General features: G+C 43.5%; 2 protein-coding genes across 3 annotated transcripts in view; both read left to right on the forward strand.

The window, feature by feature from the left end:
- LOC128344664 (inter-alpha-trypsin inhibitor heavy chain H4-like) overlaps window positions 1–8,521 on the forward strand; it is a 52,789-nt gene extending 44,268 nt beyond the window's left edge. For both annotated transcript variants that reach the window (XM_053295308.1, XM_053295309.1), the window contains 5 exons: window positions 371–484; window positions 861–1,029; window positions 4,319–4,473; window positions 6,860–6,950; window positions 7,822–8,521. In XM_053295308.1, coding sequence (XP_053151283.1) covers window positions 371–484; window positions 861–1,029; window positions 4,319–4,473; window positions 6,860–6,950; window positions 7,822–7,897 — 605 coding nt within the window. In that variant the 3' untranslated portion in view covers window positions 7,898–8,521. The remainder of the gene's footprint in view (window positions 1–370; window positions 485–860; window positions 1,030–4,318; window positions 4,474–6,859; window positions 6,951–7,821) is intronic.
- Window positions 8,522–14,693: 6,172 nt separating this feature from the next.
- The window catches only part of LOC128344665 (inter-alpha-trypsin inhibitor heavy chain H3-like), a 41,759-nt gene continuing 32,393 nt past the window's right edge, over window positions 14,694–24,059 (forward strand). Inside the window, exons 1-4 of the mRNA XM_053295310.1 lie at window positions 14,694–14,795; window positions 18,041–18,061; window positions 21,575–21,741; window positions 22,716–22,820. Of these exons, the coding sequence (XP_053151285.1) occupies window positions 14,703–14,795; window positions 18,041–18,061; window positions 21,575–21,741; window positions 22,716–22,820 (386 nt within the window). The 5' untranslated portion in view covers window positions 14,694–14,702. The remainder of the gene's footprint in view (window positions 14,796–18,040; window positions 18,062–21,574; window positions 21,742–22,715; window positions 22,821–24,059) is intronic.

Here is a 24,059-nt window from a genome sequence, read left to right on the forward strand (position 1 = left end):
TCATTTTGAATTAGATCAATTAGAACTGAATTGGGCTTGAACTGGTTTTGCACACCCCAGGTTTGAACCAGTTCTGTACACCCCTACTCAGGAAATTCATCTCTAAGGGTATAGCAAGGGGAGAGTGGACCCATGTCCACATAGTGAACATGAGCAGGTGACTACCTAACTCATTGCACACACCCCATGGCTGTGCAATCGCTCATGTGCCTGTTCACCCAGCAACATCCATCCTCCTTCCATTGGCCAGGCTCCCAGCTAGTGGAAGGAGCTAATGGATATGAATAGCACTGTCTTATTGATGTTATAGTAATTGGGGAGAGGAGGTCTGAGTATGCATAAAAAAATTTTTTTCTTCCTTTCCTCCCAGCCCATGAATATCCACATTTCATCTTACATCTGCCTAATGAAAATAAGGAAATTTGTTTAAATATCGGAGGACATTTGCAATTACCCATAAGCCTGCTCTCTGATCCTGAGAAAGGTATGTCTTCGAATAGAAATTGTTGACAACTTCCCAACCTTCAGATCAGACCCTGGGGTTGCTTGAGTTGCTTCCATCTATAACCTAGAAGCTTTTTAGGACAGAATCAGAGATTTTCTCAATTTGAAAACTGTTACTGACTTTTAAAGTCCTCTCTTTCTCAGCCGTCATTGTCTCACTTTGGTAAGATGGGTGCAGATGCCAGGACTACGAATAGACTTCGCTGGATTGCCACAGCATCTGATTCTGAATGCTTCCTTCACAGTTCTTTTAACACACACTTTGGCCTGGGATTCTTGAAAATTGTAGTAGGCAATCAAGTGTAATTCTTGTTACATTTATGGTGCTGTTATATTTAGTTCTCATATATTTTCAGGGATCCAAGTAACTGGCAAGCTGGGAGAAAACAGACAATTTGTGCAGTATGAAATTGCCTATCAGAACCCTGATATACGAATAGATGTTAAGGAAGAAATTGTGCTGAATCAAACGGGAAATGCAACCATGCTCCCCTGGACAACCACTATAAGTCTCACTGTCCAAAGGTAAAAACGGCACCTGTATTTCTATTCACAGACACTAGGTCCAGGGGTGTAGCTATAATCGAGTGGGTGGGTTAAAAAAACCAACCCAGGCCCCGGAGCTCATGAGCCCCCCCCCCAGCCCTCCCTATGTTCTTCATTATCTCCCTTACTCTAAGGGGCCACTGGGGAGAGGGGTGAACATGTGCCCCTTCTCCCCTAGCTACACCCCTGACTAGATCTGACTTTAGGTTTATCCCTCAACCAAAGTCCCTTTCAACATTCTTAGCCTTTTGGATTCAAATAACCTTTCAAGGCACAAATCATTTTCTCAATCATCCAAATTAAAGGGAGCATGTGGAGTTTAATTCTTCTAGATCAAGCTAAACCTTATATTGGTGTTTAAGAATGATGTTCTTGTTTTCTTTTTAGCTGAATGGCAGCTGGTCCCAATCCACCCACTGCTATTTGCCATGGGAAAAAGCTGCCATTGGCATCAATAGGAGCTTATCCCCCTAAGATAAACAGTTGCCATGGTGAGGTTGCATCCAGACTGGGACCATGGTGGGGCAAAACAAGAAGAAGAAGCCCCTCTTCCCCTACAACGCTCAAAATCCACGGGGACCCAATCTGGTTGCTATTTAGCATAAAAGAAACAAGCACATCAGCATTACGCACATGTTTAACATAGTAGTAGTTTTACTTTAGTTGGCTACAAAATCATATATCTGTTTGTCCCCTCTCTACATTTCTTGTGGATGGTGACCAACTTTAGGGTCAGGCAGGACAAGGGTCTGGGAGAGTCTCCTCTGATGAGCAAGATTTCCAACACTTCAAAAAATAGAAGGGGGATAAACAGTTTCACATTGTCTCTCACAAGCCCCCAAAACCGTGACAGTGAGACGGTGGTACATGTACACTTTCCTCAAGCCACCTGCAGTCAATGGTAGCAGGAAGCAGTGTATACAGGTACCAGCCCTGGGCCTACCAGAAAGGCAAGGAAGAAAGAAGGATTTGTGATTTCTTAGGGGAAGCAAGTAGCCCACTAGGGCTTACCAAGGAGGCCTCCTGGCTTTGGCTTGGGGGTGACTAGGATGGAGCACAGCCACACCGCTCATGCCAGTAGCACTGTTCACAATTTGGATCTCAGATTATCCCAGCCACTGGGAGAAACAGTTGGACTTGGCAGAGGGGAAAGACTGCTGCCAGAACTCAGCCAAACAGGTAGCTGGGCCATGAGGTGATCAGTGGGACACTGGTGGATTTGCCATCCAAGCACTCAGACACCCCAGTGGGATTGAGTGGGGCACAACTGACTGTGTGGCTGAGTGCTGAGTTGAATGGGGTTGAACTGACCACTCAGCCAAGCCCTCCCCCTCAAAGTGAGCTGCCCTTGATTAACTGGGTCGAGAGGGGCTGCATCCCTGATGTGCAGTGAGAGATGTACTGGGGAGAGGACATGCACCCCTCCAAAGGCCAGGGCCCACTTCTGTTTCTATCATTTCATCCCACCCGCCACTGTCAGTGAGGGAGGATGCTCAGGGGGTGATTCTATGGGTGTGTGCCATGTGGCTGTCTGTGTTGAGGACAGTTGTCTTTGGCTGTAAGTCTCATTCAGTCCTCTCTCTCTCTCTCTGACAGAAAGAGAGATGCAACATTCAGGGAAGGAAACTGGTAGTTCAGCAAATAGATCCTCCTCCTCTCTGCTTCTTTCCCTCTGTCTTTTCTCCCTACCCTGCAAGTCACCTCTTCTTAGATCTGTTTTGAAGCCTTCATTTAGGGCTTTGAATAAAACAAATTTTCTCTTTCTAATCCTCTCCTGGTTTCCATTGAGCTAGCTGCCTCATTGTGAATGTAAAACTGTAGTGACTTAATACAGAACTGTCTAGTCAAAATCTGCTACACTGAAATTGTGATTACAGTAGGGATGTACAGAATCGAATATCTGCAATTCGATTTGAGGTCAAATTGAATTGCAGACCCCCCAATTGATTCGTCGAAAGGAACTGGCTGATGAATCACTCCAATTCAACCCAGATTGATTCGGGTGAACTGGGTACCATTTTGAGGCCCATTTTGCTGGGAAAATGGGCTTTGAAATGGCTCTTCTTTCTGGGGAGAGCTGTTTTACCAATTGAGATCACTGGGTAAACCAGCTCTCAGAGTCGGGCTGATGCACCAAGTTGAGAGTGGAGGGCTGGTCTACCTGCTGATCCCAGTTGGTTGACCAGAGCTGGATGATACTGCTGAGTGTGCTGGATGACCTGTTTAGTTCTCCACAAACATCAATCACACAGATGTTCTTTTTGTTCTGCCTGCCTCTGGGGGCATTTTACATTTTGACTCAGGAATAGGGGTATGCATGGAACTGGCATGGCTGGATCATTTTGAATTAGATCAATTAGAACTGAACCGGGTTCGAACTGGTTCTGCACACCCCAGGTTTGAACCAGTTCTGTACACCCCTACTCAGGAAATTCATCTCTAAGGGTATAGCAAGGGGAGAGTGGACCCATGTCCACATAGTGAACATGAGCAGGTGACTACCTAACTCATTGCACACACCCCATGGCTGTGCAATCGCTCATGTGCCTGTTCACCCAGCAACATCCATCCTCCTTCCATTGGCCAGGCTCCCAGCTAGTGGAAGGAGCTAATGGATGTGAATAGCACTGTCTTATTGATGCTGTAGTAATTGGGGAGAGGGAGAGGAATAATCTCCTTATTTTCCATGTAGAGCTGGTCTTCCAATTGGGATCAGCAGGTAGACCAACCCTCCGTTGGTAAACCTACCCTCTGATCCCAATAGGTAGACCTGCTCTCCCTAGAAAGAAGCACCATTTTGAGGCCCATTTTCCCAGCAAAATGGGCTTCAAAATGGCACCTGAATCAGCCAAACTGACTTGGGTCAAATCGGGGGTGATTCTAGTCTACCCCGAATCTGACCCTTTGTTTTCAGGGTGAATCGATTCAGGGTAGAATAATTGAATCACCCCCAATTCAATCCAAATCAATTCATGAGGAAATCGGTTTGCTCATTCCTAGATTACAGATTAAGGGGTAATGTAAGTAATAGTGTTAAATCATTACAACAGAATACCAAACCTTCTAGTATTTTACATGATATTAACAACATATATGTAGAAACAGCAGAATCCGTTTTTCCTTAGATCCTTCCACTTCCTCACATCTCTCACACTTCCTTTCTTCATGCCTTTTTAGTTTGTGAGCTTATGGCCAGGGCCTACTTAATGCTTCTTCAGTAGACCCTAGATATGTTAGCAACTATATAAAAATATAATGTTTTTTATAGCTTGAAGATTATGGTTGAAGAAGATAAGAGTCTCACATTATCGGGAGCAGACAACATCACAATAAAAATATCCTATGAGGAGTTTCCTGAACATTTCCTTGGATTATATTTCATGGGCACTGACAATTTTTCTGACCAAGTCACTGGACTTCTCGGTATGTGTTGTTCTACAATCAGTTAGACTGTAAGGAAAAACACCTGATGATGAATGATCAAAAAAATGAAGATCATGGTTTTTGCCAAAAGGCCAAAAGTGAGCCACTCGTCCATAAATGGGAATCAGAACAGGCAAGGTGCTTTAAATACCTGAGTGTAGTTCTACAGGCTACTGGCAGACGGAAAGCCCAGATAGAATCTGTAACTGCACATAGGAGTGCCGTGGCCATTTTGAACTTCTTCTGTTCAAGAGGGAGTCACTATGTCCTGGCAGCTATTAAGCTGTTTCAGGCTAAAATGCTGGCACAACTTCTATATGTTACACAGCTTGGGCTGTACCCCAGCTTTGCATCACTGGTGGTCATACAATCACATTTTTTGAGAGCGATCTTCCAGGTGGCCTGATGTGTCCCTCACGTAGCCCTGTAGTTAGAGGCAGAACTCCATAAGCTTGAGACTAAGGTTTGGTTTGTCATCTTTAATTTTTGGTTGAAGTAATTTTCCCCCACCCCTTACAGGTTTAGCCCCGCTAATGCTTGTTGATGATTTCCACTCAACATGGAAACAAACTGGCCTCATTTTCAGTTAGGAAAATGAGGCCAATAAGATTGTCTATAGTTAGTGATAATCTCCCAGCACTGATGGTTCACAGTGGTGTATCACACCTTATGAAAGCAGCTTGAAAGTAGGAGACTATTCAGAGAGCTGTGAATAGTCTTCTACTATACTATACCGCTTCTCCTATTGTATGACTTTCACCACAAATGTGTAAGCCCAGAGTAAAACCTGAGTATATCTTTACAAGATGCATTCAAAGTGATGGCCTCCAGGCTTGCTCTGAAGCCATAACTGGAGGAAGCAATTGTGAATATTAAAACTACTCAGATTGCAGGAGCAGCAGCAGATTGCTGGGAACTCTTGGATAAAGCGGGTAAATTGCTGCAGTGGCTCTTTACGGTGCACCAGCCTCCAGCCCCATAGATCTGATTGTTCTCCAATCTACCCACCTCAGGCCACACACCCTCCAAATCCCCGCCCCAGCTTACCAGGGAGGGAGGGAGGACACAGTGGCAGGAGAGTGGTTGTGATGGGGGGTGGGGCTGCATGGTGACTATTTTCTTCCACCATCCCCATGGTGAATGGTGAAGGCAGCAGGATGCAGGTTAATTCTTCCCCCACTTACCCTTGGAGATTAGGAAAGCTGAAATGCTCCCCAAATTTGCTAAGGGAGAAGAGCTGCTGTTGAGTCTCTCACAGGCAGCAGCAGCAGCAGCTCCTCCTCCTCCTCCTCACCCTGCTCAGTGAATGGGTCTTCCTCTGAGAGTCCCCTGTGTTATCATGGAGAACTCTGTCTGCGGAGAGGACAGGAAGATGCAGAGAGAGGCATGAATGCCCCAAGTCTCTCATGGCTCTGCTCCCCAGCTACAAATGGAAACCTTCCCACTTGCAGATGTAGGAGAGGAGAGCTGGTCAGGAGAGGAGAGCTGGTCTTGTGGTAGAAAGCATGACTTGTCCCCATAGCTAAGCAGGGTCTGCCCTGGTTGCATATGAATGGGAGACTTGATGTGTGAGCTCTGCAAGATATTCCCCTCAGGGGATGAAGCTGCTCTGGGAAGAGCAGAAGGTTCCAAGTTCCCTCCCTGGCTTCTCCAAGATAGGGCTGAGAGAGATTCCTGCCTGCAACCTTGGAGAAGCCACTGCCAGTCTGTGAAGGCAATACTGAGCTAGATAGACCAATGATCTGACTTAATATAGGGCAGCTTCCTATGTTCCTATGAGAAGGCCTTTTCACAGCATCCACCATCTGGGCCCTGCGGCTTCAGAGCTTGGATGTGGATCTTTACGTATGGAGGCTGTGTTCTGGGCTTGCATATTCACCCCTGACACAGGTCTTGTCAGCTTGTGGTTTGATGTATGAATGACAATCCAAAATGTATACCCCACGGGATATGAAACGACAGCACCCTTCCAAAATGTTTTGCTTACAACTCATCAGGAAAAGGCCACGCACAGAAACTTAGACTGTGATGACAGGAGTCGGGGGAAGCACAGCTTATCTGAAGACCTGGGCTTCACTGCAGAAAATGAAATGGTGCTTCCAGTTTTTTCACATGGTCTTTTCATCTTATACCTCTTTTTAGGCTTAATTATTGTTTAGGTTGTAGGTTTCTTTTTTTATGGGCCTGTCAAACTGAAAAAGCCAGAGTGCACTCCTACAACTAAACACCAAGATAAATACTAGACTGCATCCAACTGTAACCATCCAACTTGCAAATTTCTTGCAAGAATCATGCAAGAAATAACCTGACTTTGGGATGTAGCAGTTTCTCTCAGCATGTTTTTGAGAAATATATCTGTTTTTCTCTGTCTCTTTGTGTTCCTCAGGTCAGTTTTATTTTAATACACATTTTGAAAAAACAAATCACAGGACCAAAACCAAAATAATTATCCAAGGACAAAGCCACAATGTCATAAGGTAAAAACAAACAAACAAACAAAAACCAATGAGAACATTTGTAGATAATTCTCTAGAACTTAAGTCGCAACTTTTTTCTTCTCAAGTGAATGGAGAAATTCTTACACTGGCCCTTCCCAGTATTCAGAGAACCATTAGCCTAAAGTATTTATCATTAAATATAGGTTAAGAAGAGACATTCACCTCCTCTAGATTAATGCAGCCATGAAAACATTTACCTGTACTAGAGGAGGAAGAAAGGCTGCATGAGTCTCATTTGCAATAGCTGCTGGCCATGCCCATGTGATAATATACCCCCTGGTTTCACTTCCTGGACATCTCCACCTTCAGCACTTCTCTGCAGATGACTAGTGCCCTCCTTGCATTCAGCACCGGTTCTCTGCAGACAAGCATTGAATAGCAATGATGACTAGAACATGTGATTAGGAGCAAGTCAGCATGGGAGACTGTTCAATCAGGACTAACTCCTGAATAGGGTTCAGGTGGTTTCTTTTTTCTGTGTGTTTCTTCTAGAAGCTCAGACTCAGAGCTCATCTTATCCTGATTGCTAGTAAAAGTGTTAATGAAATCCTAATGAAGGAATAATGACTTGATGTGAATCTCTCTGGTACTCCAGTGTGTTCATGGTGACTTGTGCTGGTGCCCTGTTGTCCCACCCACTTTCTTCTCAGCAAAAGCATGTCGAGGTGGGGGGGGGGCATAAAAAGTGCCATATGCTGAGAATGGGATAGCCTTGTTGATGCAGAGCTTGTTATGTACAATGCAGGCACAACTGGGGCTCTTATCAATGGATTCTATTAAAAGATAGTGTAAGATTAGAAAATGAAGAATTTTGCTTGCAATGTTGTTTTTGTTTTGTTTTGTTTTTCAGGAAAAGCAAGAAAGATTACAGGGTAGAGTCACGGAACAAAACCTTGGACTGTTGGTCACTGGTTATAAATCCTTAAGGAAAGTTTTCCAACAATAAAAAAAGTTGCTGCTTAAAACACCATTATGCATTAACTGACCAACCGTCTAATTTTCCTTGGCTCCAGTTTTGTGGCTGAATGCTTAAGATTAATCTGATGGGGGTTTTTGACAACGAGGGACATAGATTAGGCTGTGATCCTATGTATGCTTGCTAGGATCAAACCCCAATGTTACTGTAAGTACATGTTTTGCAAGCACATGATGTTTACCTGAATATGGCTCAGGACCATAGCAAGGATAGAAAGGCTTTAACCGTATCCCTGCCATGGTGGTCCCAATCCAGAAGGAAGGCCTCCTCCACGGTTGCAAATAGGACCTTTTTCTTCTTCCTAGCAAATAGTAGTCACAGGGGTTTCCAGTCCAGATTGAGACTGTGACAGAGGGTAGTGAGAGCTGCCCCCCATCCTGCCATAGTCCTGATCCATGTGAGGCCTGATCCTGCTGCTCTTTAGCATTTTTTAAAAGCACATACTTGCAAAGTACATACATGTTGTTTGACCATATGTTCCACTGAAATCAGAGGGACTCATTTATGGACAACTGTGCAGTTACACTTATAACCAGAATATGAGATACAACTAATAAAAAAATTCTAAAATCTACTCTTGTTCTTCTATTCACTTATCATTTCACAAAAAGTTGGATCTTTTAGAGTGCGTCCTCTGCAACAGCAATGAAAATCCACGGCAAATGTAAATTCCTTTAAATCATGTCTTTAAAGTAATTGTAGCAATGCTAATATATTCTAGGCAGGAAAATATGATACCGTTTGTGGTTGATTGTGGTGTCTCACAATGTTTCAGTCTTCTTGGATTTGCAATGCAGGCAGAAATGACATCAGGTTTTCTGGTGCATTCTTGGAAAAATGAATATTGGGTTGTGTGTCGCTATCCATGCTCACACGCTAAGCAGCAGCTGGGTCAGAGGACTTTTCTTCCCACCACATTCAGCAGCTGAGTACAGCTGCTTGGTAGTGGGGAGCTAACTGGAAGGAGGAAAAGAGTTGAGAGACCAGTTGCTGCTACAAACCCTGGCTTTTAATCTTCTTCCCACTTTGTTCTGATATTTAAAAGTATTATTTATTATTAGTACTGTCTGTGTTGGTGGTTGGTACATAGTGATACTCAGGAGCAATAGGGGCATTGAGGCAGTGCTTGTTGCGAGTCCTCTCTCTCTCTCGCACACGCACACTCCCCCCCCCCACCCTAAGATTTGGTAACATCCAAATTAGACTACTGCAATGCGCTCTACATGGAGCTGCCCTTGAAGATGGTTTGGAAGCTAAGCTGGTCCTGCATACTGCCGCAAGGATGCTCGTGGGTGCAAGTCGCCTGCTTCATTGGAATCTAGATTCAAGGTGCTGGCCTTGACTTTTAAAGCCCTACATGGCTTGGGGTCGGGGTACTTATTGGTCTGCATTCACCTATATGAACCTGCCAGGGCCCTCCACTACGTCATCTCAGGCTCTACTCATGGCCCTGCCACTAACAGAGATCCAGTTGGTGGCGACCAGAGACAGGGCCTTTTCAGCTGTGCTCCCTCGGCTTTGGAACGCCCTCCCTGAGGAGCTCTGCCATGCTCCCTCCCTCAGTGTTTTCAAAAAACAATTTAAAACACATCTTTTTTTAAGAGGCTTTTTAATGTAATCTGCTGCGTATATCTGATAGGTTCTTTAGTTTTCATTGTTCTCGGTTTTTAGCTTTTTAAATAACTTTTAATTTGAAACTTTTTTACAATTAACAAATGCCATTTTAAATGTGATTTTAGCCTGGTATTTCAACTTATTTTAGCCTGGTATTTCAACTTGTTAACTTTGTCTTATTTTACATTGTATCTGTTTTATTAATGTTGTGAGCCACCCGAAGCCGTAATGTACTGGAGGAGTGGGGTATAAATATTTTAAATAAATAAATAAAATTTAAATCTCAAGGAGATCAAGAGGCAGCAAGGAGAATATTATATGCCGAAACACTGTCACTCACCTCTGTCATTCTCACCTTCATTCTCTTCTGGAAAAAGGCACCCAGCTTCTTCCAGCTAACTGCAGGCAGGATCAGTCCAAAAAAGCTGGCCCTTAAGGACCAAATAGAAATCAATGCTCCTTGGCTGGGGCTTATTAAGGTCCTCCCACAGGGCTGCTGAGTGTGAGACGGTCAGATAGACTGATGTGGTGAGAGAAGAGAAGGAGCAGTGGGCAACTACATGGAGATCATTCTGGGACATAAGAGGGTTGAGTCCGTTGCCTAGAGTAGAGTAGAGTAGTGTAGAGTAGAGTAGTTTTTTTATTGCAGCCATAGGCCAAACAAAACCAAAGGTGACAATAACACAGCTGTTCAGAATTATAATAAGTGGAATAAATATAACAATACATACAGGGATGACTAAAACTACCATAAGATCAAACTTATAAAAGACCATGGTGGGATGTCTGTCTCATCTCCCCATAAATAAATTTGGCTACCACTTTGGTGACTTCATCATTGGTATCAGCCAAACAATAATTAAGATTAAAAGGATCAGACCCACCAGGGAATTGCTCTAGTAATGGATGCAGTAATTCACTCCTAGAATCACAATAAAGGGAACAGTATAAAAGAATATGAGTGACTGTTTCCCATTGCCTAGAGTAGGGTGAAGGTACCTCTAGTCTACTCAGATGTTGTTATACTGTCCAGCAGCCAGGCAAATCATAGGAAGCCACCACAGCCCCAGGAGTCTTAGGCCTGGGGAGGGAGGGAGGCAAGGATAGGGGAGATGGAGGGAGAGAGCGAGAGGCAGCAGATGAGCAGCAGCCACTGGTGGCAATCATGGAACCCATCTGCTCAATTGTTCTATCAGTGTATCCAAGCTGAAATAGATTCCCCCTTCTCACCTTGTTTGCATGCAAGAAATTACCACTCTTCACCAATTAAGTCAATTTAAGACACTTTAAAAACATGGTCTTTAAGACACACTAGTTTCCCTGGAGTTTGGAATCCCCCTAGCCTTTCTCAGCAAAGGGAGTATTACGCAAAACCCCTCCTTCCTGGCTTTATTCCATGGGAAACGAGGAGAAAGAGACATCACATTCCTCTCCCTCAACCTTGCTCCCTGCCCACAGAAGTAATAGCAGCTTTCCAGTTGCCTTTGAGGAGGAAAGTGGGAGATTTATCTCGTGTGTTGTTTGGGCTCTTCTGTGAGCTGTCCCAAGGTAAGCAATGGTGGGATCAAGGAAAAGGAAGGCAATTGGGGTTGAATAGGAGAGCAGAGATACAGCTGGGGCCCAAGCAAGCAGCCAGGCACGCAAAGCAACCTGCTTTGTGTCAAGTGGGAGAGGGCCAGAACACGAGGGTAGCCAGTCAACTCCAAATGCAAGGGTTTAACTCCCCACGTTTGCAGCTGGAGAAATCCCCCCCCCTCCCCATATGCTACAATAAGATGGGCTTTGTGGAGATCATTGCATAGGAACGGTTTTCGTTCCCCATTCCAGTACATGTGTGTTTGGTGGCTGCAGAAGAACGCCAAAAGCAGGGTGCCTGCATGTCTGCTGGCTGCTGCTGAGAGCAGTAATTGTGAAGTGAAGACAGTGGCTGTCTTTGTCAGTGGCTGAGGGAGAGAGGTCAGGTTCTCACAATATACAGAGGCGTTCTTAGCCCTGGACTTTTGGGCCCAAGTCCAGGGCCTCCACAGCCTCGGTGGGGTGGGGTGGGGGGGGCAAATCATCTTTAGTCTGTCCCAGGTGGTGTGGTTGCCTGTCCGAGCATGATGATACTTAATTTGCAGGGGACGGTGGTCCTCCAAAGGCCCTTAGGTCCAGGTTCCAAAATGACCTAGGTGCACATCTGACAATATGTGGACTCTCCATGTCCCCACTCAGGGACTAAGGTAGCAATTTTGACATGATGGGAGTGGGGGACTTATCACACATTTTTGGGAAGGGGAAAGCAAACACATTGTGCATGTATATTCCTTTTTCGTCAGTTCAGTCCATAGACTTTGTATTGGACTTATTTCCCACAGCCTAATCCCAGGAGTGCAGGAGCTCTCTAGTAATGAGAGAAATGTACTTTCCACATGCTCAGAGATATCTGCCTTCATTACCCGCCTGCCTACCATCCCTCAGCCCCAGTGAACACCATCCACCACTATGCTCTCTACAAAGGGACAACCAAGTTTTCAGCCCATGCCTCTGTGTACAGTAAGCAACCAAATATCCAGGCACCGAAATAAGCTTCATGGGATCATGACGCATATTGTGACTCAGGCATAGTTTGGCAAACAAAATGTGTTTAGTAGATGTCTTGCTACAAGTGTAGCAAATGTGTTAGGAAACTTTCCAGAATCCTAAAAAAATATATATTTATATACCGCCCAAAATGACCTGTCACTATCTTTCAACATAACCTACATCACAGGACCACTGTGAGGATAAAAGCAAAGGGAATAATGTGTACTGCCCTTAACTCCTTGGAAGGACAGGATCTAAATGCAATGTTACAACTTCTACATCTTCATTCACAGGAGATAAAAAACACTATAAGAACACACTCATTTGTTCTTATAGACAAATTCATGGAGGATGGGTCTATCCATGGCTACTAGTTTGGTGGCTATAGGCCACCTGCAGCCTCAGAGGCAAGATGCCTCTAAGTACAACAGCAAGAGAGAGGACATGCCCTCACCTCTTGCCTGTGGACTTCTCAGAGGCATTTGGTGGGTCACTGTATGAAACAGGATTCTGGAGTGGATGGGCCTTGGGCCTGATCCAGCAGAGGTGATGTTTTCTTATATTAACACCAGTATTATGCTCCAGACTGTATAGAATAGGGATGTGCACAGAACCAGTTCAGAGGCCCTTTATGGGGCCGGTTCAAAGGACTGGTGGTTTGGAGGGGGGGGTTGACTAAGGGTGGGGGGAGGGTACACACCCCTCCCTCTGCTTCCCCCCCCACCAGTGCTCCATTAGCAAAGGGTCCGTCGGGGCGGCAGCGTATCTCCCTGCCACCCTGTTGCCTCATCGGGCCCTACATCAGTGGAAGTAGTCCAGAAACCACTTGAGCCTCTAGTGACAGTGCTGTATCAATGAGCATCCTCAGTCTGTGAACCTGATCCTTCAGGGGGAATGCAACCCCATCTAGAACAGGCAAAGTAAATGTAACCCTAGGTGGTAGGCAAGGAGAGATGCCTCATGGCTGGGCATTATTTTCCACTATCGCAAAAGCTCTAGTGCTTCAATGCCAGTAGAGGTGGAAGTTCTAAGTCGATTGCAATTTTTTGTTTTTTTTTTTAAAGATTGATTTTTTTTTTAAAGATTGTGAGTCCTTTGGGGACAGGGGTCCATCTTATTTATTTATTATTTCTCTGTGTAAACTGCCCTGAGCCATTTTTGGAAGGGCAGTATAGATAGATAGATAGATAGATAGATAGATAGATAGATAGATAGATAGATAGATAGATAACAACAGTCCCAGGGACTTTTACACACAGCAGGCTTTGCGACAAGTTTACTGGGATGCTTTATTGTAAACTTGAAGTTGTCCCAAAAAACCAACACAAATAGTGGACGCCCCCCGCCGGATATGAATCGGACTACAATGAAAAACCTTAATTGTGTGTGAACTACTCCTCAATAACTTGCAGGAACTTCGGGATAAATTTGGCAGATATTAGGGATGTGCACGGAACTGGGAAGGGGAAGTTCAAAGGTGGGGGTGACTTTAAGGGCAGGGAGGGTGCACTTACCCCTCCCTCTGCTTCCCCCCTGCTGGTGCTCCATTAGCAAAGGGTACCTCCCTGCCACCCTGTTGCCTCGTCGGACCCTGCATCAGTGGAAGTACCCAACACGCCTGTGCACGTAGGCATGCTCGCGTGCCCAAAGCTCCTGAGCACAATCCGTGTGCACATGGGCCACTGCACGCAGGCATGTCGGGTACTTTTGCTGACGTAGGGTCTGACGAGGCAACGGGGCAGCAGGGAGGTACGCTGCCACCCCGATGGACCCTTTGCTAATGGAGCACCAGCCGCGGAGGGAAGCAGAGGGAGGGGTAAGTGCACCTTCCCCCGCCCTTAAAGTCAAATCCCCTCTCCTTCAAACCGGCGGAACGGCCAATCCTTCGAATTGTTTTGGAGGCCCATAAAGGGTATCCGAACCGGTTCTCTGCACATCCCTAGCAGATGTGTAAACACACACCCTCCATTGTGGAGGAGATGCGAGTTAAAGGGCTTTAAAAGTCCCATGTGAAAAACTTCAAGGTTAGTCCAGAAACACTCCATTGGTACTACTCTCCTGCTACTGTACCACTTCAAACTCCTGCTGGTTGATTACATGTTGAAGTGTTCTTCACATCTCATCAGTTTCCCTATGCACTAAAAGTGAGGGGAAAATACATCCCAAGGTGTAACATTTGCTATTATGAGCTGCATAAAAATATATATAAAGAAGCCTGGAATATGAAAAAGGACATTTACCCTTAAACTGGTGCAAGAACTCTTACAAAATAGCAAAGTAATTACTCTGGGTTTCATTTTGCTCCTAAGATTGCTTCCTTCATTGCAACAATTCATGGATCCCCTGATTCCAACTTTATGCTTTGATTACAAGGAATCTAATTAGAATGATCTAGATTCCCTGATTTTGGAGCAGAGGCTTGTGCCAAAATTAAGACAACCCACTGTGACTTCAGCCACAGCTATTGACAAAAGGCTTGTGTAAATAATGGTTATGTCTGTCTGGTTACTTATTAGTATTTTCCAAAAATGATTATAAGACTGTGCATCCCTCCCTGTTTTCTTCAGTTTTTGACCATGGGGAGCCATCTGCTGTTGTATACTTTGTTGGCATTGATTCCTGCTCTTGGATCATCAGATCTTTTAATAAGTAATATCAGGAACATAAAGGTAAGTGGTCAAATAAATATACTTCAGTCTAGCATTGGAAAACTATGAAAAGTCTTCACAGGCAAGGCCCTGCACCTTTATCCTTGTATTTCTTTCAATACATGAATAGTCTAGTTTTAAAGGTGAAAGTGTTATGATTAATTAATTTCTCCATGAAATCAAAGCAGACTCCTGGATATACAGTATGCAGACAGCCTGCTCTGTCTCTTGTGTTTCAGTGACATCTAGATGACAGGTATGTCCTTGGGACCTGTAAGTATCCCAGTACAGATCCTGGGATTACACAAGCATATAAAAATAAGTGATAGATAGAAGCCGTGCCACATGTATTGTAATTAAAACTGCAACACTTAAAAAATAAACTTTTAATTGATTTGAAAGGTGTGCCTAACTAATCGGATATCAGATTTATATATTGTAGATTTCTGCTGCTACTTTGATAAACAAAATGTTTTCAGGGAAAACATTCCCCTGACTAAATATCACATGTAGTTTGACCCTTAGGTGAATGTGGGAGTCTGTCTGAACTTCTCGACCCCTTCAAATGACTGGAATTAATTAGGCCATCAAAATTGCCTAGGGGTTAGGCAATTTGGTTCTTATTTACTTTTCCATCTACAACCAAGCAAAAATGTTCTGCAACATGAGTTGTAGTGGTTCAACAAATGCACACCTGCAACTCTAACAATAGTGTCCCTTCAAGGAATAAGCCCATGAATTCCCACGGGGTGCTACACTTTCCCCCACACCTGTAATGATGCCAACCTAGACTTCTGGCCTATTCTGAAAGTTCAAGAGCACTCTCCTCCAGTGCTGTATGCTTCCTTTTAATTTGATCAATCAATTCTGTTTGCTTGAAACGTCAGTTGACAATAGAATGTGTGTTCAGAGGATAGGAAAAGATAATTGGGGAATAAGATTGGAAAGGGAGAATAATGAACGTATGGATTGTAGATTTGATGAGGAATGGTTGCTACTGTATTAAGGTTTTTTAAAAGTTCAATAAACTTGATGTAGTGTTCTTAGCCAGACAAACTGATGGTGTGTGGAATATGTGTTTTCTTTGTCATTGTGAGATAATAGACTAGTGAAGTTTAGACTTTAAAAGGTTCCAAGATCTTCTTGGAGGGGGAGGGGATAGACCACTTAGGTTATCTTTTCCAGAGGCTGATGAATCCTGATGGTTTTCCTGATGGCCCCCAGGAGTTTCCAGCAGATTCATTTTATCTTATTTGCCAAATGTATATACTGCTTTAGTACAAATGTGACCAAAGTGGCATACATTTTAAAAGAATGATAAAACAACAGCTAGATGATCAAGGGCCTAGAGCACCTTTCTTATGAGGCAAGGCTACAACACCTGGGGCTCTTTAGTTTAGAAAAAAGACAACTGCGGGGAGACATGATAGAGGTCTATAAAATCATGCATGGCATGGAGAAAGTGGAGAGAGAGAAATTCTTCTCCCTCTCCCATAACACTAGAACCAGGGGTCATCCCATGAAACTGATTGCCAGGAAATCTATGACCAGCAAACGGAAGTACTTTTTCACACAACGCATAAGCAACTTGTGGAATTCTCTACCACGAGATGTGGTAACAGCTAACAACCTGTATGGCTTTAAGAGCAGTTTGGATAATTTCATGGAGGAGAGGTCTATTGACGTCTACTAGTTGAAGGGCTCTAGGCCACCTCCAGACTTGGGGGCGGGGTGCCTCTGGGTACCAGTTGTGGGGGAGTAACAGCAGGAGAGAGGGCGGCATCTGGTGGGCCACTGTGCGAAACGAGATGCTGGACTAGATGGGCCTTGGGCCTGATCCAGCAGGGCTGTTCTTATGTTCTTATGAAACAATAAAAACAATGAAATAATCACAGTATAGTGCCAAACAAATCAAGATAGGGGAAATGCCTGTTTCAGTTAAAAAGTCTTCATTCTGGGGCAAAAGAGAGGGAGCGTAGGGGTCACTGGAACCTGAAGGAGAAGGGGATTCTATAGTGGGGAAGCTGCCACCAAGAATACCCTGTTCCGATAGCGTATTTCCGGCACAGATGCCGGAACTGGGCTGCCCACTGGCCCACAGTGCAGCGGAGGTGTACATCAGTGGGGCTGAGAGGGGCCAACACCACCATGGAGCCACCATGCCACCGCCGGGGACTTGCCACTGCCATAAAGGGTAAGGTGTCCTCTCACCCATGTCCCCCAAAGCCCTTGTTAGGTACTTAGATAGGAAATCCCCCCCCACGCCCTTTGCTTGTAAAGGGGAATCCTTACCAGATTCCCATTTACAAGCAGAGCACTCAAACTGGCCCAAGCTGACCAAACTGGTTCTATCCAAACCGAGCCCAGTTCTGTTTGAACTCGGACTGGTCCCCTCTTTTAAGAGCTGGTCAGTTTGAGCTTGGACTGGTCGAGCCAGTTCTGCACACCCCTAATGCTGTGCTGGGGTTGCATAGGGACAGTTGTTCTCCTTCTGCTAAAGAGAAAAGAATCACCGCTTCCAAAGGTGCTTCTTTGCTCAGTTAGCAGGGGCTGCATCAGACAATGAGTGCTCTAGAGAGAAGTGGGACCCCAACAATTCCACCTGAGAAAAAGGGGGCTGTCTTCATCTGTATACTTCACAGCTATACCCAGAGGTTCACCATCACCCTCACTAGGAATGATCAAGAAAGGAGAGAAAGGGGTTTACTGAGCCACATAGAAAGCCAACCTAGCTAGTCAGCAGCACTGGTACAAGGGAAAGGATAAGAATACGGGCTTTTAAGCACTGACACCTTGTAGCACCAGGAAAAACATGATGCTGCAGCATTCCTGTTGTATAAAGCAACATTCCTGCACAAATTCTGGGACATTTCTTATCCAGGATGACAATTTTCTTATGTCCTGGACAGGATGTCCAGTTCTTAGACTATTTGGGCCAATCCTGGACATGTGGCAATCCCACATATATTTGATTGTCAAATATCCTTCTCAGAGACACATACTGTATTTAGCATTTACCATTCCTATCTTTAAGATGCCAGTTTAATATGACGTTGTTTTATTTTGGCTTGTACGTCATCCCAAAGACTCTGTGGTGAAAAGACAGGGTATAAATGTTTACATGTATAAACTTTAAATATAGAAAACAAAGATATATATTATACAAACTGCAAATTGCTCTTTAACAATTACTGTTACTGTTATACAGGTATATTTCCAAATTCTTCCACAAATAATGAACAATGTTCTTTTTCTTTTCTTTACAGAAAAGAAGTGCTGCAGGTGTTGTAAGTACTCTTCTCATGTTTGAGTTAAGGTGGTTGCACCAGTTAGAAGTACTGCCCACATTCCAGTGAACTCTCAAAGCCTATTCATTGTGGGTTGGATTTAATAATTTAATACTTTGGGTGATATTTTAAATTGTTTTAAACTTTTTGTTTGATCATTGTAAGCTACTTGGGGTTTTTATTTTACTGAAAGGTGGGAAATAAATCTTTATAACCAGTAAATCTCTAATCCAAAAACTTCCTAAAGACACAGAGTTTCAATACACACTTCAGACTTCTCCCACTTGAAAGGGCTCTACCACTCCTGTAGCAATGAAGCAGCATATGCACTCCCAGGCTAGAGGGTCAACCAAGTTCCCTCCAACTCTATGATTCCATGATTCCTTTGAACATAAGGAATAGTCAATTGTTGTTTTGTAGTGTAAACCCTCTGACTCCCTATTAATTGAAGAGCCACCTACCCATCACTTATGTGCGGCTGTCGTATTAGAATTTTGTATGGAGAAATTCATAGTAATGTAAGTAAAAGGATATGATATTATAAGAATATGGTGCATCAGTGTGTGTGTGTGTGTGTGTGTGAGAGAGAGAGAGAGAGAGAGAGAGAGAGAGAGAGAGAGCGCTATTGCGAGCACATTTCCATAAAAGTGCCTTTGTCCATTATAGGGAGCCATTGTGTAAATCTGTCATGAAGAGGTTCCCAAGATCCTTACTCTTTAAGCTTACATCTTTTCTCCAAATGTATTTAGGTCACATACAGCATGAGTTTAAACAATAAAAATACAGAAATTACACCCATAATGTCACAAACCAAAGCCATAAAAACACACTACAACCAATTACAAAACAAGTTGAAATGACAAATAAAGAAATATTGGCCTGACACTGAAGACATCAGACCTGGCACCAGTGGTGAGCTTCTCTAGGGAGGATATTCCTCATATGTGATACTATGAGTGAAAAAGCCTGTTGAGAATTTTTCAACAGAATCAGAGAATATTCCACCTACATTAGAATATTTTCATGCTGCTTGGATTTATTTACAGCAGTAGTCAGTTGGAATTCATAAGTTTGTTTCCTGAGAGAACCAAAATTTGGAATTTTAGGGTTGCTGAGAGTGCTTGTGTTGAACCACCATAACCCATAGTTGTGCAATGCTGCTCAGCATATTTGCTTCAGTTGCCTAATAAAACAGAGAAAGGTCAAAGGGTGTGTGGAAACAAGGGGTTGAATCAACAAGTGACTGAAGGGGACTCAATGAGCAAAAAAACAACACCATGAAGAAATTTTCTCTGAGGTTGGGGGCTGCTTCTTCATCCTCAAACTTAAAACTGATGTGATGTGGCTGATCCCTATATTATTCCTGTATTTTAGCTCCAGAAGGGCTAATAGCAGCTGGGGTGGGCTTCAGTGGGAAGGGAGGGGGGACACCCTTCTCTCAATGTCATTGCTCCATTTAAAACCATGAGTGAAAAAGTCTGTTGAGGATAAAGAATTGGGGAATATTCCATCTACTTTTAGATTAGCATCATGCTGCTTGGATTGGTTTACGTCAGTAGTTAGTGGGAATCCATGGGTTTTAAATTTTAATTTCCGTGGGCTTTGATTTTTTTTTTTTTTTAACAGGCAAGCAGGCAATTTTAAACAATTTTTAAATCTTTTTTCATAGGATCCTATGGGGTTTGGGGGGAAAGGTTGATTTTTTTTTTTTTAAATTGCCTGCTTGCTCATTTCTTTTGTGGGTTGGGTGATAGGTAGCACCCATCATGCCTTACCACCCAACCCACTTTGGTGTTCCTAGGAGCTACCCATGGAGAACAATGGAGTGTTTGGAGTCCCCCATTGTTCCATATGTCCGAAACACATGAAACGGACTTGAAACATTTCAAGTGTTTCAGCAAAACGCTTTGAACATTTTGCATTTTGTTTCGAGCTCGAAATGAAATGCAAAATCCATTCCGTGCACAACCCTACTTGATATAGCAGCATATACCATATAATTCCCAATGGGAGCTGTGTGTGTTCCCTTCAGCAATGACACTGTGCTTAGGAGCCAAGGATGTTCTGCACATTTGCAAGCAGCCTCAGTGTGTTTTTCAGTAAAATACTGCAGGATGGATGTGTCTCACTTAGAACACTGGACTTTCAAGTATGCCAGCCTCTGACTCCTGAGAAGAGGATATACCATTGAATTTAGCAGGAGTCACTACTGTGCTTGGATTTATTTATTTATTTATTTAATGCATTTATATCATCATCATCATCATCATCATTTATCTTTATCATTATTATTATTTTATTTAACATTGTTTTATACTGCCCTGAACAAAAATAAATAACAGAAAAAGTTAAAACATTACAACAATTTAAAATTTTAGAGCAATGTTAAAACTATTAAAACAGTATTTGAATAGATGCATCTTTAAAGACTTCTTAAGTTTTCAGAGATGGGGAGGCTCTTATTTCAGCAGGGAGCACATTCCAAAGCTTTGGGGCAGTAGCGGAGAAGGCCCGTCCCAAAGTAATCACCAGATGGCAACTGCAGATGGACCTCTCCTGATGATCTCAATGGGCGGTGGGGTTCATGGTGAAGAAAACATTCTCTTAAATACCCAGGGCCCAAGACGTTTAGGGCTTTATAGGTTATAACCAGCACTTTGTATTTTGCCCAGAAACTTACTGGCAGCCAGTGTAGCTCTTTCAATATAGGGATAATATGGTCTCTCTGAGATGACCCAGAGACCAACCTGGCTGCCACATTCTGTACCAACTGCAGTTTCTGGACTACGTACAAAGGCAGACCTACATAGAGCGCATTGCAGTAGTCAAACCTGAAGGTTTCCAGCATATGTACCACTGTTCTGAGATCATTTATCTCAAGAAATGGATGCAGCTGGAGTGTCAGCCAAAGCTGATAGATGGTGCTTCTGGCCACCGCCTCAACCTGTACCACCTGTAACCAGGTCTCAAGGTGGTTTACAGCTAATTAAAATATCTATAAATATTAAAATCAACAGTTTACATTAAAATATAAAATCAGATTTAAAACATCAACTGACAACAGGTGAGCAGGTGTATCTTCAGTGAGAGTAGATAGATAGATAGATAGATAGATAGATAGATAGATAGATAGAGGGATCTTCTGCGCTAAAATCTGCTACTGGCACATGAAACAGAATGACCAAATGAAGACATGTCACATCACTTCTGAGAGGTTGCTGACCCCTGTGCTGAACATATGGATTCAATTAAAGAAAGTCTTTAATGATAGTACTCTGTTAGTAGAACTGTTGTAGTCACAATTAGTATTGCATTATTATTCCATCTAGTAGTCCGAATATCAAAAATGGTGATACAAGATATTGAAGGTCACACACACACACACACACTCTTGTATATTTCAGGATTCACAGTGGGATGATGCTTGAGCTACATAAATCTCATTGATTCAAATTCTGATTAGTGTATTTTACCAGACAGTAGTGATTTCCATCCCACTCTCTCTCTTTCTAGCATACTGATGACATAGATATCTACAGCTTGACAATTGATTGCCGAGTTACTTCCCGATTCGCCCATAACGTCATCACCAGTCGAGCTGTCAATCGTGCCAATGTATCCAAGGAAGCCATCTTTGATATGGATCTCCCCAAGACAGCATTCATCACCAGTTTTACCATGTAGGTAAAGTTTATTCTCTGAACTAAGTTGCGAGTGCACAGTAAGAACTTGTCATTTTTTTTAAAAAAGGGTGATGATGGCATTGTTGCATTCATTGCTTGCTTCATGCAGCAGTTGACTGCTGTGCTGCACGGAGTAAAATTATTTTATCAGTAACCTCTCAATGGCCATACCATGATGTGTTTGCTGCAGAGAGGGATTCAGACATGAGACAACTTTTAACTCACTTAAAGCCCCTATAAAATTGACTCCGATCTGCTTTTGATCTTTCCCTACTTGTGGGGTGCGATTTCTGATGGATTGCATACGCTGTGGTTGGAAGAAACTGCTCTGGCAAGATGTTTGCTCATGACTCGAGTTGCATTTAATCTCTAAAACAAAAAGTCAAAATTCAGGCCTGCCTGGAAGTTCTGCTCTTGGGGCCCTGCCAACACACTGGAACTATTGGAGCCCTCGCCATACGGGGTGAGGGGTGGAGGGAGCCCATGAGCTGCAGCTTTCTGTGGGCTCATTCACATAGCTCAAGGACTGGTCCAGACAGAACGGTAAACGATCCTTCCCCACTACGTGCCAAAGTAGATGTGACATGGAAATTCGTCTCCCAACATCTTTTGGTTTTATTCTGCTAAAAGCGGCTCCTGGGTCCCCAACCTATATTGAGGCCACAGCACTTCATGCCATGTCCCTCCCTCCCCCCCCCCCCCATCCCGCCATGCCATTTCCTTGATTTAGATCACCTACTAAAGGCACTTATTTGTCACCCACTTCATATAACATTATATGGCCATACTAATCATTTAAGCAAATGTGCAATACACCCAGCAAGATGAAATTCTGTAAACAATCATTCACAGAAAGCAAACTGATGAATCATGCGCGCACACACACACACACACACCTGCCCCCAAAGACAGTAAAATATTTCCATATAGACATACATGTTCAGATATTTACTTTTTTTTCTTTCCTGTAGGACAATTGATGGTGTCGTCTATCCTGGAACTATAAAGGAAAAAGAAGCTGCCCAGAAACAATACCAGCAGGCAGTTTCACAAGGACAGACTGCAGGTTTAGTGAAGTGAGAATAAGACCGTTCTCTTTCCTGATGTTTTTGTTTCAGAGGGGGAGAGAGATTGATTTAAATATAAAAATCTTAGCAGGGTCAACAAACATATATTAGGCAAAATCCACATTATTGCTTCTGTTCACAAAACAAATTCCACTTGCTCCGGAGGGGAGGTAATGAGCTCTCCTTCCTTCTGCAACTCCCTGTGCCCCTTATATGCTTTTGTCATATCATGGTGCACATATGCAATTTGTCTACACAGAAGTTGTATCGGCATAGGACAATGATCTTATTTGGTCATCGGCTTCACTGTAATTAATGAGACTGGATTGCATACTGGATTGCCATCTTTTTGTTTAAAATGTATGCATTATGTTTCATCCACATAGACACAGACACACAGAGCTTGATGAACACAGAAGCACTCTACATAGAAAATGGGGTCCAACATTCAAATAGCAATATAGTAATATTGGCATTTATACTAGCATCACTGTAATTGGGCAGATGTGTTTGAGCTGCTCCCAGGTCCCCTGAGAAGAGCTGTGAAGCTTCGCCAGCAGCGTGTGCAGACTGCGAGCTTAGTGGGGCAGGGTAGCTACAGAGATGGCACGATATCCAGGGTGAGGGCTCAATATGGGGAGGAAGGCAGGTGAGAAGGGCAAACACAGGTTGCCATTGATGTCGCTACACCCCAGGGTGTTTAGATCTAAATGCTGTAGTCCAACAAGAGAGACATCGGCAGTTCCTTTTTCAGCAACCCCTATGATGAACCTCCAAACTACATTTTAAAGTTGGTGGGTTTGAGGGGGAAAGGTTTGGGGTTTTATTGGAGGCAACTACAGACTGAAAACCATAATTGCTTATGTGGATCTGGCAAACATCTACCTTTAGAAAACGGCCACATTTCCCTCTCTTCGAAAGAAAAGTTGTGCTGCCCAAGCAATGTTAGTTCAGATGGTCTGTGCTGCTGTCCAGTTCATCTTCCATCTGACTTTAGAAAGAATAGCTTTTGTTGGCTGAGACCTCACTGTGTGTCCTTTTATGTTGTCATGCCCTATCCCCATCAACCTCTACTAATGTTCTTCAGGTCACCCACTATAATGGCTGCCAGATCAACATGGTGAAACACACAGATGCTGTGATGCTAGATACAAAATAGAGTGTACTGCATGAAGCTTCACCAGTCATAACTGTTGGTATAATTCTGATATCAAGTGTGATTCAAGGTGATATCCACTTGAAAGAAAC

The sequence above is a fragment of the Hemicordylus capensis genome, chromosome 2 (genome assembly GCF_027244095.1).
Source record: "Hemicordylus capensis ecotype Gifberg chromosome 2, rHemCap1.1.pri, whole genome shotgun sequence".
Classification (NCBI taxonomy): Eukaryota; Metazoa; Chordata; class Lepidosauria; order Squamata; family Cordylidae; genus Hemicordylus; species Hemicordylus capensis.